This window comes from Trifolium pratense, linkage group LG7 (assembly GCF_020283565.1).
Source record: "Trifolium pratense cultivar HEN17-A07 linkage group LG7, ARS_RC_1.1, whole genome shotgun sequence".
NCBI lineage: Eukaryota > Viridiplantae > Streptophyta > Magnoliopsida > Fabales > Fabaceae > Trifolium > Trifolium pratense.
In genome coordinates, this window is record NC_060065.1 from 19,103,088 (window position 1) to 19,118,059 (window position 14,972).

The 14,972-nt window shown below is 29.6% G+C and overlaps 2 protein-coding genes across 2 annotated transcripts; one reads left to right on the plus strand and one right to left on the minus strand.

The window, feature by feature from the left end:
* Positions 1–4,444: 4,444 nt before the first annotated feature.
* On the plus strand, positions 4,445–6,728 carry LOC123893793 (annexin-like protein RJ4). Its single transcript, XM_045943591.1, has 6 exons — positions 4,445–4,605; positions 4,893–5,038; positions 5,171–5,386; positions 5,598–5,810; positions 5,901–5,990; positions 6,298–6,728. Exons 1-6 carry the CDS (start codon positions 4,533–4,535, stop codon positions 6,499–6,501), a joined length of 942 nt encoding a protein of 313 aa, XP_045799547.1. The 5' UTR covers positions 4,445–4,532; the 3' UTR covers positions 6,502–6,728.
* Positions 6,729–9,123: 2,395 nt separating this feature from the next.
* Positions 9,124–14,125, minus strand: LOC123893794 (annexin D4). Its single transcript, XM_045943592.1, has 6 exons — positions 14,015–14,125; positions 13,715–13,890; positions 10,993–11,211; positions 10,340–10,564; positions 9,651–9,719; positions 9,124–9,540 (listed from the first exon to the last, which is right to left on the minus strand). The coding sequence occupies exons 1-6, from the start codon at positions 14,058–14,060 to the stop codon at positions 9,331–9,333; spliced, it is 945 nt and encodes a 314-aa protein (XP_045799548.1). The 5' UTR covers positions 14,061–14,125; the 3' UTR covers positions 9,124–9,330.
* Between the last annotated feature and the right edge of the window lie 847 nt (positions 14,126–14,972).

Consider the following 14,972-nt stretch of genomic DNA (forward strand, 5'->3'; position numbering starts at 1 on the left):
ATGGCTACTCTTATTGTTCAAGATTCAACTCCTCCTGTTCAAGATGCTGAGTCTCTACGCAAATCCTTTGAAGGTACGTCATTAATTATAAGACTTGTTTGACAAAAATGTATTATTCATTTACCTTGTTTTGACCGTATTTTTTAATAATATATAAATGTAAATATTAACATATATAAGATCTTGTTCAATTTGTTTTGATGTGTATTTTAAAAATATTAAATTTTTATAATTTTTACTAATAGACAATTAAAGATATTAGTAATAAAAAACGTGCATTGACGTACGTTCAGTGGTGAAAAAATATCTTATAATTATGGATGAAGGTAGTAATTATTATATTATATACGTTCATATTCTCCTCCAATTTTGTACAGTTTGATTAATGTGACTACTGTAACTTGCATTTCCCTTTGTTGAAAATGAAACCTTTTTTAAGTTTAAACTAATAAGCAACTTTTTTGTATTAGATTAATTACAAAATTGTATAGAAATTTTGAATTTATATTTATTTATTTCGTTTTTATTCTATTTTCTACCAAGCAAAGTGAATTGGCTGGTTAACTAATTGTTTGGGTTCGGAAGAACCCGTGTTCCAATTTTAGAAGAAACAAATTTTCATACCATTAGTTGGAGGGTTAAGACAATTAAAAAAAAAAAAAAACTACTATTTTTATCAAGGGTCATGCTAAACAGTGCCCATGGGGCACTAGTTAAGCATACTAAAAAAGGAAACAAATGATAAAGTTAATTATGAGAGAGAATAACTTTTCACATCATTAAAACATTGAATGCACAATTTACGAGATAAAACTTCTATATTTGTATTCTTAACTGTGCCCGGGGGCACTGTTTAGCATTTTCCTTTTATCAATTCGCGCTTATTTTGAGCAATTTTATTTTTACTAATTTACAGGACAAGTTAGAAGTAATTAAAATTGTCATTCAAGTTAGAAGTAATTAATCTATTCTCCGAGCATAAATTAAAAGGAGCAAGAGAAGTGAACGCCAAAATGAAATTTTAGTTTCATTAAACAATATTCAGAAGAATTCGACTCTTGTTTTTTGACAGAATAATTTTTTTTTGTCAATCTTTAATTTATTTAACTCTTGGCTAAACTTTGAATTAAGATTAAGAAACTTCATCCCCCTTGGAACTGAAAAATTAACAAACAACAACAAAGAATTTTGTGTTACTTAAAGCTCGTTTGTTATTGATTTTTCTTGAAAAATAAATTTCAAGAAAAATAATAATTACTTTTAAAAAATTTCATCCGATTGATAAACTTACTTTTTTTTTTTTTTTTTAATAGTTTCTCCACAAACAAAATACTTGATTTGACAGTGTGATGATTTTATAGAATGTTTTGATTTTTGGTTATCTCAACTAGCTTGATTGTTTAATTTACTTCCTCTACATCTTCTTGACTATCAAAGAGCTTCAAAATATATATAATCATACGAAAATTGGCCTTTAGTTCAATCTCAGGAGCAACTTGAAAGGTTATGTATAGTAATTATAAGTTGATTTTATCTATATTGTATTTTTCTTCAATTAAAGAAATCTTATAAAAGGATAAATAATTTTTTTAAAAAAAGAGTCTCCTATATAATTAAAAAGTGTCCAGAAAAATCAATGACAAGAGTAGTTGAACAAACGTTCTTTATGACTAACATGTGGTTAGTACTTGGGGTACCACAAAGTGTTTGTTTCTTTCTAGTAAATTAATATATTTTGCTGCATCATCATCATATTCATAAGATAAGATGGTGAATTTTGATTACTTTAAAAACAAAACGGTAAATTTTGATGTCATAAAAAGCATGGTAGATTAACATCTAGATCAATCTCAATGTCATAATTGTTTTTCCTTTTCTTCTTTATTTAAATAAGTGATCTTCACGTTGATCAAGTTTTTCTTTTGTGTTTTCTTTTTTGTGATTTCGCCGTCTTAGTGCGGCGTTGTGTTGTTCGTCGTCTTGTGCGACGTTTTTGTTGTCCCGTATTGTGCGGTGTTCATTTGATTTCTATTGAAAAGATCGACTTTAGTCAATTACAGATTCAACCAATGATTTGGGCTTCAACGCTGCAGATCCGGAGGCATGGATATTTCGGTGACTTTAAGTTTATTATATTATTTGTTGTAGGCATTTTGCCGTTGTATGCTATTAACTCGGATGCTGTGAGTTTTGTTCGCAGATTCATCCTTTACGTTTTTAGCGATGTTGATTATGTGGTTGTATTTTATGTAATCTATCAATTTGAATGAATGAATATCATTTTGTTATTGTCAAAAAAAAAAAAAAAGCATGGTAGATTTTTTATTGGAATGTTGATAGTCCAAAATACAATTCTTTTTTTACATCAACTACTAAATTGAGTTGCTTTCTCTAGACATCAACTACTAAAATAAAATGAGTCAACTCTCTTTGGTTAGTTAGTGTCACATTTTCCTTTTCAATTTCTTACTAACACCACCACCACCACCACCACTGCTTGTTATATAAGCATGTCAAGTGTCAACAATCCGGCATCACACGACATTGTGTTATTACTTACGGAGTTTTCTCGCCCCTTGAACACAGTGTCGTGTGAGGTTAGGCTGCTGAGATGCTCACATAGTAACAAGTGGTGGTGTTGACACATGCTGTATGAGGCCGGCTCTCGTTTTCGTTAAATGAGATTAATCTTTCCTAGGAGTTGAACTTGAATAACAACGTCAGCATTGTGCGATGTAAACCATCATATAGAATACAGTGATTTTGAAGTGATCGTTTATGTCAGCTTATTGGACCACATAACGTGATTATTTTGGGGCACATATGAGTTGGTTCCTAAAAATTAACAATTGTTGAATTTGGAGGTTGAACCCAAACAAAAAAGTTTTTTTTTTTGACAAAACAAACAAAAAAGTTATAATCACAAATATTAATACTAAAACATTATTTAAACCAATATTTGATCACAATCTTTTTTTGTAATTATAAGAATTACTAATTACTAATAATCTCGATTTAAAATGTTACTCAAAACATCTTTTACTTAAAAGGGTAGTTATGACTCATGATACTAATTCTGGGGTAGGAGTTAAGATCACATTTTATTTATAACGTACCTAATCCACAATTAGGTACCAAAACATCATCTCATCATTTTCACTCGTTTAATTTGTACTAAACTGTCTTAAGTAATAACCTCACAATTTTACAAATCCACGTCTCTATAGTTAGTATGATAAAGAAGGATAAAGTTGCAATAGATTATATATATGGCATTACAATTTAATCATCATATTATAAATAGAAAAATACCATTTATATATGGTTCACCGTCCATGTGACATTGATTTGCGCTTTGATCACTTTGATGGTACGTACGTGGCAGTGATGATAACAACAATGTGAATAAACTAGTATTTGGTCTATTCAATTACTGCCAAAATTGTTTTTGAATCCGTTTGTTCAACAAGAAAGGAAAAAAATCAATGTCATCAATTATTGTATTTCTACAATTATATGCCTTAAATGAGATTTCCAATGCATATGAATTAGACCTTAATTTGTGATAAAAATAAAATGTATAGAATTTTCTCAATAAAAGAAAAAATAATAATTCTCAATGAAAAGTATAATTCCCGATTCATCAATTTACGTTTTTATCTAATCGTTTTAATTTTATCTGATGTCCTCGAAAAAACAACTATTATTTATTTATTTTTTTTGTCTACATGAGTTGAATTCTTTGAGTTTCAATCCCGATGATTCTCAAGGGATACATCACAATCAAAAGCTCATTTAGAAAACCAAAATATTATACGTCTTTCTCTTTGTATCGTTTCGATTTTCTAAGATGCTCCAAAGGGACATCATACATTTCCCCTTTTTTAGTCTATTTTGTTGGGTTCAAGCTCCAATTTCAGTCCCGATGATTCTCAGCAGTGAAGATTATATCATAATATAAAGAGCATTTAGTGAAGATTCTATAATATATTTTATAGAATGACCCCGAGGGACATGATACATTTCTGTCTTTTTAGTCTATTTTGCGGGGTTCAAGTCACAATGACTCACCTAACCTTTTTTTGTCTACATTCGCTGTGTTCAAGTCCCAATGACTCACCTGACCTTTTTTTGGTCCACATTCGCTGTGTTTAAGTCCCAACGACTCATCTGACCTTTTTTTTGTCTACATTCGTTGTGTTCAAGTCCCAACGACTCACCTGACCTTTTTTGGGTCTACATTCGTTGTGTTCAAGTCCCAACGACTCACCTGACCTTTTTTTTGGTCCACATTCGTTGTGATCAAGTCGCAACGACTCATCGAACTAAAGAACATCTCACCATTGAAAGAGCATCTAGAAAATTGAAATATACTTTATTGTCTCCGCGTCGTTTTAATTTTATTAGATGTTTCTAGAGTGACAAATATACATTTACTTTTTTATCCACATGGTATTATAAATAGAACAACATTGAACATAGATTTATTCATCACATATCATAGTTAGCACTATAGACAAAAATATTCAACTATGGCTACCCTCATTGCTCCCATCAACCATCTCCCCCATGAAGATGCTGAAGCTCTAAGAAAAGCTTTTGAAGGTTTTATAATCCCTTTTTTTTCTTCTTTATAGATCATGTCATAGTCCATTTGATTTTTTTTTATTTATTTTTGTTTTTTAAAGTCTGACGACCAAGAAATTGTTCCACCCAGAAAGTCCATTTGATTTTATCCATCATGAATATATGTGAAAATTTTGTAAACTTGATTAGTCATTTTAATTTCATTGTAATCTCATGTACTTTTTTTAATGGAAAAATCTGTTACAATTGATGATGAATCTGAAACATACTATGTTGTATGAAAATTGATGATCAATTTTTTGCAGGATGGGGTACTGATGAGAAAACTGTGATAACAATTCTTGGTCATAGAAACTCTAATCAGATACAACAAATCAGAAGAGCTTATGAAGAAATTTATCAAGAGGATCTTATCAAAAGATTGGAATCTGAACTCAAAGGAGATTTTGAGGTACCATATTAATTTAATATCATGATGATTAACATAAAAAAAGTTGAAATTTTTCAATGTTCTATTAAGCATGTTTTTTTAATTTGTGTTATGTATTGATGAGTTTTGAAATTTGGTGACTTTACCAAACAGAAAGCCGTGTACCGTTGGATACTCGAACCTGCGGAGCGTGATGCTGTTTTGGCTAATGTTGCTCTCAAGAGTGGCAAAAACTACAATGTCATTGTGGAAATTTCAACTGTTCTCTCCCCTGAAGAGCTTTTTAATGTGAGACGCGCGTACATCAAACGCTACAAGCACTCCTTGGAAGAAGATGTGGCTGCTCATACCTCCGGCCCTCTTCGCCAGGTATTATTTTTATTTTTATTTTTATATTAGACCTAACTCACGCTTTTCCAATCACATCATAATTGAAGATCAACATAATTTGTTTTAATGCCGCGGCTTGAATAATCCATGTTAGATTCAACTTCTTACTTCAAAACAGTGCTGTAAAATTGATTTTCAATTAGATGTATGAAAAATTAAGATTTAACATAATGTGGTGTTTTTCGAGCAGCTTTTGGTCGGGCTAGTGACTGCATATAGGCATGTTGGTGATGAGATCAATGCAAAATTGGCACAAACTGAAGCTGAAATTCTTCATGAGGCTGTGAAAGAGAAGAAAGGAAGTCATGAAGAAGCTATAAGGATCTTGACTACCAGAAGCAAGACTCAATTGATTGCGACTTTCAATCGTTACAGAGAGGCTCATGGTACTTCCATCACTAAGGTATACCAAAATTTGAAATTAAGATGAGAAATTGAAAATTTTGGTACTATGATTCATCATATAAATTTCTGTTCCTTTTATTTTTTACAGAAGCTGTTGGATGAAAAATCTGATGATTTTCAAAAGGCATTGTATACCACCATTCGTACTTTCAATGATCATGTTAAGTACTATGAAAAGGTATAAGTCATTTCTTTATTTTTTTTTTTTTCTGGTTAATCAGACTCTGATACCATATTATTATTTTTCATGGAAATCATTGATAAGAGAAAATTACAGTAAAACAAAAATTATATTGATATTTGATAACGAGAGAATCGATTATATATAAAAAAAAACTAACTTTCATATCTCACTGAAAATGTACTCTGAATTAGGGACGAATCCAGGAATCCATCCCTGCTCTGCTCTCGATCTTTATGAATTTACAAAAAATGTGAAATTTACCATAGTGATTTAACTTGACATTTTTCTAATCATATTGTAGGTGGTGCGAGATTCAATCAAGAAGCTAGGAACCGATGAGGATGCACTCACCCGCGTGATTGTGAGCCGGGCACAACATGACCTAAAAGTCATCTCAGATGTTTATTACAAGAGAAACAGTGTTCTTCTTGAGCATGTTGTGGCTAAGGAAACCTCAGGGGATTACAAGAAGTTCCTTCTCACTCTCTTGGGGAAAGAAGATTAAGTTTTCCTTTTCTCTAGCGGCATTTGTGCTTATGAGTTTAATTAAGACATAAAGTTATGATGGTATTATCTATGTTGGTTTATCTTGTTGAGTGTGGTTTTAGTTTTAATTTGTTTTATGAGACCTTGAATTTCTATCTTATTTTATAGTTGTATGGTATGTTTGATGGTTTCTTAATAATACATGAGGAACAAGCTCAAAAAAGATGTCTCAATGTTTGTAGAAAAGTTTTTTTTTTCTTAGACACCAAGCTCTACTAAATTTCAACAATCCTTGGTTCATTTCATGTGAACTCAAGATATTCAAAATTTAATTTGTAGTTGGAGATTATAAATATATCTTTGAAAATCAACTTCTAGTTTAGATTTTGGCAACTCAGATTTCAGGTTGAAACTTCGATCTCCAAATTAAAACTAAATGCCAATAAAGACTGATTTTGACCGGACAATCCAAATTAAGTTAGTTGTATGTTTGGTTAAATAAATTGTGGTGTGACACTGATTTTGGAAAAAGTTATGATACCCTTTAGAATTTCAACAACAAGATAAAAGTGTCACGGTAACTTTCATCAAATTCACCATATTCTCCAAAATGTAGAAAAATTGGATGACGATATTTGGGTTGTGTAGCATGAGTATATTTTGCGTGCACCTGCGGATACATTCTTGAGTCTTGTGAGATTCGAAAAGGCGGAAAACAGTTTTAATCTAAGAACTTTGTTAAGCTAAAAGAGACACATCATCGTCTTTTCATTTTGGCATAAGCAGATATAATAGTGTTTTTTTTTATTGCAGAATTTTTTTTTTCACCAGAGAGAAAATACCCAAATCAATCGTGCTATGTATGCAAGTGAGCATGACCTTTGTATTATGAAAACTACAATAAATAAAAATCCAAACAAGGAAGGTGCCTATACAAAACTACGACGAAGTAACCAAACAAGATAAACGACATTGCAACACTTCAAATATGACTCATAAGAATCATATTCAAATTAAATTATAATGGATTGATATGTACAAAAGGGTATTCGACACAGATCCGAATTTTCTAAAATGAATAGTAATTCACATTTTAAAGTTAATAATATTATTCATTGATTAATAAATTAAAGATAAATATTATGATTTATGAGTATATCATAACAAATCAAGAGTTTATCCGGTATGTATAATGCGATGTCCCAACAAATCATGGAGACATTGAATTTTTTATCTACTCATTTACTCACTTTAAAATTTAGATGATTTAAATCTTTCATGCACAGTCTATTCTTAAGTATTTTTGGTTGCGCAGATTAACCGTCCCAAATTTTCTGCTCTTGCAATTTTTCGCAGTTTATAAGAAGGAATTTTACATATTTGTCCATTAATTTATATAATCTATATAAGAGCAAGCACATTGGTGGTTTTTGGACTGCAACACGCTCTTTGTCAGAGCACATGGATAATTGAAAACAATCAAACGTTGCTACAATGAAAGGTGATGCTATGTTTACCGACAGATACAAACTGACACATGGGTCATGACTAGTGCAAATGAATTAATTAAATATTGAAGGCTACAATACAACGGTTATCTCCCATTTTATTTTAAAACATGTGGGACCCAATGAGACTCATTTAAGAGTTTTTGATAAGTTGTATGGATATTTGAGAAATGTAGTTGAGTTGTTTAAATAATTGAGAAGTGTAAGATAATATAAAGAATGAAACGAGACCCACTTAAAGAACTCATATTGAGTTTTGGGATAATGGTGCTCTAAGAACGTTGATTGTTCTGGAAAACTCACAAATAACTTTGTCTCAAATGTTGTCATGTGTTTAAAGTAAGAGTATTTGGTGTCCAAAATTTGTGTAACTAAACTAATATTGCTGCAAATCGAGCCATATTGTGAGCCAATCAAACCATTTTGTAAACTTGTGAGATAAAAGGTTGTTTTTTGGCTAGTCATGGTTACATGGAAACAAATTTGGTTGCTTTTGAAACCAAACCATTTTTATGTCAAATATTAAATGCAATTGCCACATCTCATTGTCATCTTTTCAACTTTGTCATACATTTATCCAATGGGTTATACTCATATTCAACTCTTTATTATCCCACCAAAGAACAATTTGAAATTTGAATTCAAATTTCATGAATTATATTCTTTATAACTTCTCATTTCTCTCTCATTTTATACATATTTTTTTGGAATAGAATATAATCTATACATTTTACACGGGATAAATTCTAACTGATATAAATTTTAACTATCATATACGGGACAAATTATTACTGATAAAAATTTCAAAAAAAGATTATCATATATGAGAAAAACTTTAACTAATTTTTTCCCTTCAAATAAACTATTGGCTAAACTATTTTACACGGGATAAGTTATAACTGACATAAATTTTAATTATCATATAAGATTTAAACTATCACTGCTAAAAATTTAAAAATAATTATCAAATGAGACAAGTTATAACTAATAAAAATTTCAAAAAAATTATTTTGTTCTAAAGGCGGACCTGTAATTTATCAAGGAATCTAAATTCTTCTTTTCTCTCTATCTTTTTTAGAGTTGTGAGCAAAACAACAAATAGATCAATTTTGTTCTAACATGTTTTAAAATATATAATAGAAAAACAAATCCTTTATTTAATCGACAAAGATCCTAGTTTATTCGATTACACGTTTTTCTCTCTTTTGTGACGATAATAGTACAATGTGAAGCATGCAATAACATCACCAATAAAAATTTAAATTGATAAACAATATAGGACAGAAAATATAACTCAAATTTCATATACCAAAGATTGGCTCTCAAATTAATTTCATCAATTAGCCTCCTCTAGCAATCAAGGTTAGCAAGAAATCTTTGTAGTTCCCTTTAGCAGTTTCTTCAATTTTTTGAGGCAAAGAAACTCCATATAAGTCATTATACTCAGCTTTTATCTCCTTCATATCAATGTCAGCTCTAGTAACAATCACACGAGTAAGTGATTTCTTAATATTCTTATCCACATCAATTCTTAATGCTTCATCCAAAACCTATGGATACAAAAAATGCATTATTTAGATAGTTATTATACAAGAAATTAAAATAAAATAAATGCAACCAATTTAAGAGGTTGAATTTTGACTTTGTAATTTTATCTTACCTTGCTAAAATATACTTGTGGAGTACAAAGGCATTGCACAGTCTCTTTAAACCTTAAGTCATTAAGATCCTAGCAAAATGCAGTGAAATTTTAATCAGAAATTGAATCTCATAAGTCATATGTTTGGATTAACAACTTAATTAAATACTTATAGCATAAGCATTTATCATATAAGTGCTTATGTATAAGTTATTTCTATAACAAAAGAAAAAATAGAGGCAAATTGTTTTCATAAGTATTTTAGTGAGATTCTGAAAATAAGCTGAAAACATCTTATAAACATGTCATAAATTATTTTGAGTAAGGACCTGTTTAGATTGACTTATTTTTGAGTTTTTTCAAATATATAAACTTCTTTGTACTATTCATAAGCTTGTCATGGTAATTTATGAAAAGAAACTGTTTATGAAGATACAATTTCAATTAGTGAGAACTTATGAATTAATATAAAAACTTAATTATTTGCATAAGCTATTTTTCAAAAGCTTCCAAACGAGCCCTAAATCGATAAACTCAAATTTGTTAAAAAAGAAAGTAGATAAAGTCCAATAAACTAGTTGAAATAGGCCTAAAATGTTTAGTATACAAATAGGATCCAAAACTTAAAGAAGCAAGGAATAACATGAGGATCATATTATAGAATTTATTATGACATTATTGTGCATGCATTAGCATTTTTTATAATATACCTCTTCAAGATTCTTGCCAGATAACTCTTTATAGTGCTTGTAAACTGCTTGAAGATGTGGCTTGCTTCTTGTAGCCAAAATCCTTATTACTTCATCATTCTCTATAATAGGCTTCTTTTCATCATTCTTAATGGCATTGGAAAGTGTTTTGGCTTCTGATTTTGCAGTGTCATCTTTAACCTTTGATCCTTCATACCTATAGGCACTCACAAGTGCAACCAAGAGCTGTTTCCAATAGTAATAGGTGTTAGTATTGTAGAGGATAGAAAATATTTGGAGGAACAAAAGTTGCTGAAATTTTTATAACGATTAAAAATGAAATTTGAGATATTTATAGTACCAAAAACAAAATTTTTATAATGACATACATTTATTTATTTTATCAAAATATAATATTACATAAAATTTTGAAGTTTGAACATTTTCTATATACACTCATTTAACAGTAGAGCTGTTAAAATGGACCTGGCCTAATATATTCGCTGATTTGGCCCAAAAACAATATAGCTTTTTTGGTCCAATTTGATCAACCTAAAATTATAGCGCGGCCACAACTATAATTATAAAGTATAATATTGGTTAAATTTTCTTAATAAAAAAGGAAACATAAAACTTTATTGGCTATATATAGTACTACAACTTGATGTATGTACCTTTCTATCAATGCTATGAATGTGAGAAGCAACATCTTCTTCAATGGAGTGGTCAAAGAGGGAATGATATGCCTTCCTAGCTCCCAAAAGCTCTTCTGAAGATCTTGTGCATGCAATCTCAATCAGCACACCATATGAACTTGGGCCTTTCTTTAGGGCCTCTTTTGCTAAACGAGCATCTCTTTCCCAAGGGTGCATGCTCCAAAGCACCACTGCATTCTGATGATTATTACATGAAAATGTCAACACATAAGGGACAATAAAATTTAATTTAATTTTTCAATTTGTGATTATTCCTTGTTTTTTCTTCTTTTTGTTGACCGAGGGATTATTCCTTGTCTTAATTAGAAACATTTTTTTAAAATATGTTAGACTATATATAAAAGTTTAAGGGTGCGTTTGATCTGCTAAAAATTAGGGGACTGAACTGGACAACTTTTGTTGTACCCTGTTTGATTTGAAACTGGTTATGGGACTGGACAAATTAGGCAGCAAGGGACAGGACAAAAACAAGAATTTTTGTCCCTCACTAAACCACAGTACAACTTTTTGTCCGTAGTACAACTATAAAAAATACGAAAATACCCATTTTATTTTCGAAGATAAGACTATTATCGCCATATATCTCTCCGGTACAGGTTTGTCCTGTCCTGTATTATCTTGTTCTGTCATGTACTGTTCTGTCCAGTCCTTGCTGTTTTACGAATCAAACGCACCCTAATATTGTATTAAAGTTTGAATTTAATTTATACACACAATCAGTGCAAAATTATTTTACACTTATATCCAATTATATTTTTATTTTTTTGTTAAATAGTCTAGTGGCTAGAAATTGTTTAAAAACATATGATTTGTTACATTCATTAAATCATATGATAACACATCATTGGATTTGGACTACTACTATTTAATGTAAAAAAAGGGGTTTAAATGTTATGCATTGTCGGTGAAATTTTTTTATACACATGCATTACTCAATAATGTGTTGTCACATCATTTAATAAACGTAACACGTTATGTGTTTTAAAACACATTATATGATGTGTCAATACATTATTGAATACATGTGTAAGATAACTTTATTTTTACTTATGAGGTAGCCTGATAACTATAACTTTATTTTTAAAATGAATAATTGGTGTGGTCAAACTTTAAACGTAAACTCATATAAATAAAAAGTGATATTTCTATTATTTGTCCGGAATAAAGACTACTTTTATTTATTTCTAAGAATAAGTATTTTTGTGACAATTATTTTTCTGTTTTTAATAACATAATTTTCCTCGGTTGACTTCATCACGAAATTGTTTTAAGAGTTTAAGGACAAACCACATCAAGTGTAAAATTTCTCATACATTTTTTTTTTTGACAAATCTTATACTCTTGTTTAATCATGATTTTACGTTTTACGTTATATTGTGCGGTTGGAAGTAGGGTCCATCTAATATAACATGAGGATCTCATTTATTTTCTTGGAAAAAACTTTATTTTTGTATACAATGAGTTGAGATCGAACCCAGGACTTATAGACCCCCCACCATTAGATCAAATTTAGTGGTTTTGCAAAAAACTATTTTAAGAAAATAAAGTTTTTTTTAAACGGCAAATATATTATTATTAATAATCAGTCTCTGCACAAGACGAACAGAGATCGGAAAAAGCGTAACTACAAAACAAATGGCGCCGAACACCAGTAAAGAAAACCAAAACCGGCACCACCCAACAGAGGTCCACATATAAGTCAAATAATTCATAAATTCAATATTGTCTTATGAGTTTTGGTAAATATATGGTGTCAAATATTTATTCAGTTATTCTTGGTTTAATATAGATGATCTTCGGACTCTCCTCATTCACCAATATTTCAATGTTTACGTTAAGAGATCTGGTTAGTTTATTTTTTTAATCTATTATTATTTTTTTGTAAAAGTAATTTATGCAATCACAACCTGCAACAATTGCAGCTGTACTTAATTATTTTTTTGTATAAGTAAATTGTTAGTATATTACAATGTTATGTTAGTTTTTTACCTTTTCAGGACTTGAACTCTGGACATCCAACTACTTAATCCTCCAATAAGTACTTAATTTATTATTGTTGACAAGATCTAATTAGATGATTGTGTATGTACCAAAAAAATTGATGATTGTGTAAAAATGATTAGATTGACTTGAACTCTGGACATCCAACTACTTAATCCTCCAATAAGTACTTAATTTATTATTGTTGACAAGATCTAATTAGACGGTTGTGTATGTACCAAAAAATTTGATGATTGTGTAAAAACGATTAGATTGATTTGAACTCTGGACATCCAACTACTTAATCCTCCAATAAGTACATAATTTATTATTGTTGACAAGATCTAATTAGATGATTGTGTATGTACCAACAAATTTGATGATTGTGTAAAAACGATTAGATTGTCATACTCATAGCATTTAATTTATTTATTTTAGTCAAAAAAAAAATTATTATTATTTTTTGACAATAATTATTTTTTTTGTTTCGTCTTTAACTTACCCTTGGTTTACCAATTGGAAATTCCATAATATACCGAAGTCAACTAAAAAATTGTCCAAAAAATAATTTAAATAATTTTTAAGCTAGAAATATTATCACAAAATTAGAAGAAAAACAAACTTAACTTCTGGACATAAAAATCAATCCTCAATTTTTATTTAAATAGAAAATAATTAATTGAAAAAGAAATGAATGTACCTTAAAACGCACAAACTCATGTTTGAGAAGACGAACACAATGATCATTCCATCTCTGAAATTGGCGTTCATGATCTTCAATGAAGAAATTTGATGTCTGCTTCCTATAAGACTCTCTCTCCAAAGGATCCCATTTTCCCAATATTGTTGTCAATGATTTCTCATCCACACCATGTCCTAAAATTACATCAAAATAATCATCAATTGTGTATGAATACTAATTAAAATTAATTAATATATTTAAAAAGAAAATATGTAAGTAATAATAATTTAATATTGTACAAGTTGAGAAATATAGAACCTGAGAAAGCTTGGGTTATAGCTTCTAATTCTTGATTGAATGCCATAATTCTGGGAAAGTTTGATAGAGTTGACACAATATTGTAACAATTAATTATGATGGGTAGGGGACAGTTATGTTCTGTTCAGTCAAGGTGTGTTCCATTTTATAGGGCCCTACAAGGCTATTTTTGTCATTTTAAATGTTAAAATGAAAATAATTGAATTTTTTTCTTTGTTGTAAATAGGAACTCCTTCGCTTGCAATTGCAGCTATTAATATCTCAAATTAGATAAAATCATAACAGACAATAATTTTCTTAAGAAATTTAACAATATTGCATTGTCAGAAAACTGAATTTAAACTTAGGACCTCTAGTTGAAAGAGAAAATTTCTATCTAATCCAAAGTGGTATTGGGTATCCCTCGTGTCCAACATCGCGTCCAACATTGTTGTACTTGTTTTATTGGACTTGTTGCGCATATATAAATGGTGGATGACTCAATCAAAAACTTAAAATCAATCGATCCAACGGATTGTGTAAAAACTCTGATACCATCTTAAAATTGGGAGTTCCTCTAACTATCCTTACAAAACTAACTTATAAAGTGAGAATTATCTCTTACTTATAAATTATTGTTCAGACCAACTTATGGAACTTCTTAATAAAAAGAAGCTTAAGTTTTGACCACTCAAGTATGAACATTTTTTTTTGACAATCACTCAAGTATGAACATGTGAAATATAATTAAAATTAAAAGCAACATAAAGTACTCTATATTTATATGTTAATGACTTATTTGTCCCTGTCTCATAGAATTTTGAACTTAATTTTCCATCTTTTAACTAGTTTCACTAGATCTGTAAAAATATATTACATTATGATTTTCTTTTCAGATTAATGTAAATTTTTCATTTTCACTGACTAAAAAAGATATTTATAAATATTTTAATCAAATTTTATCAACATATTATATTGT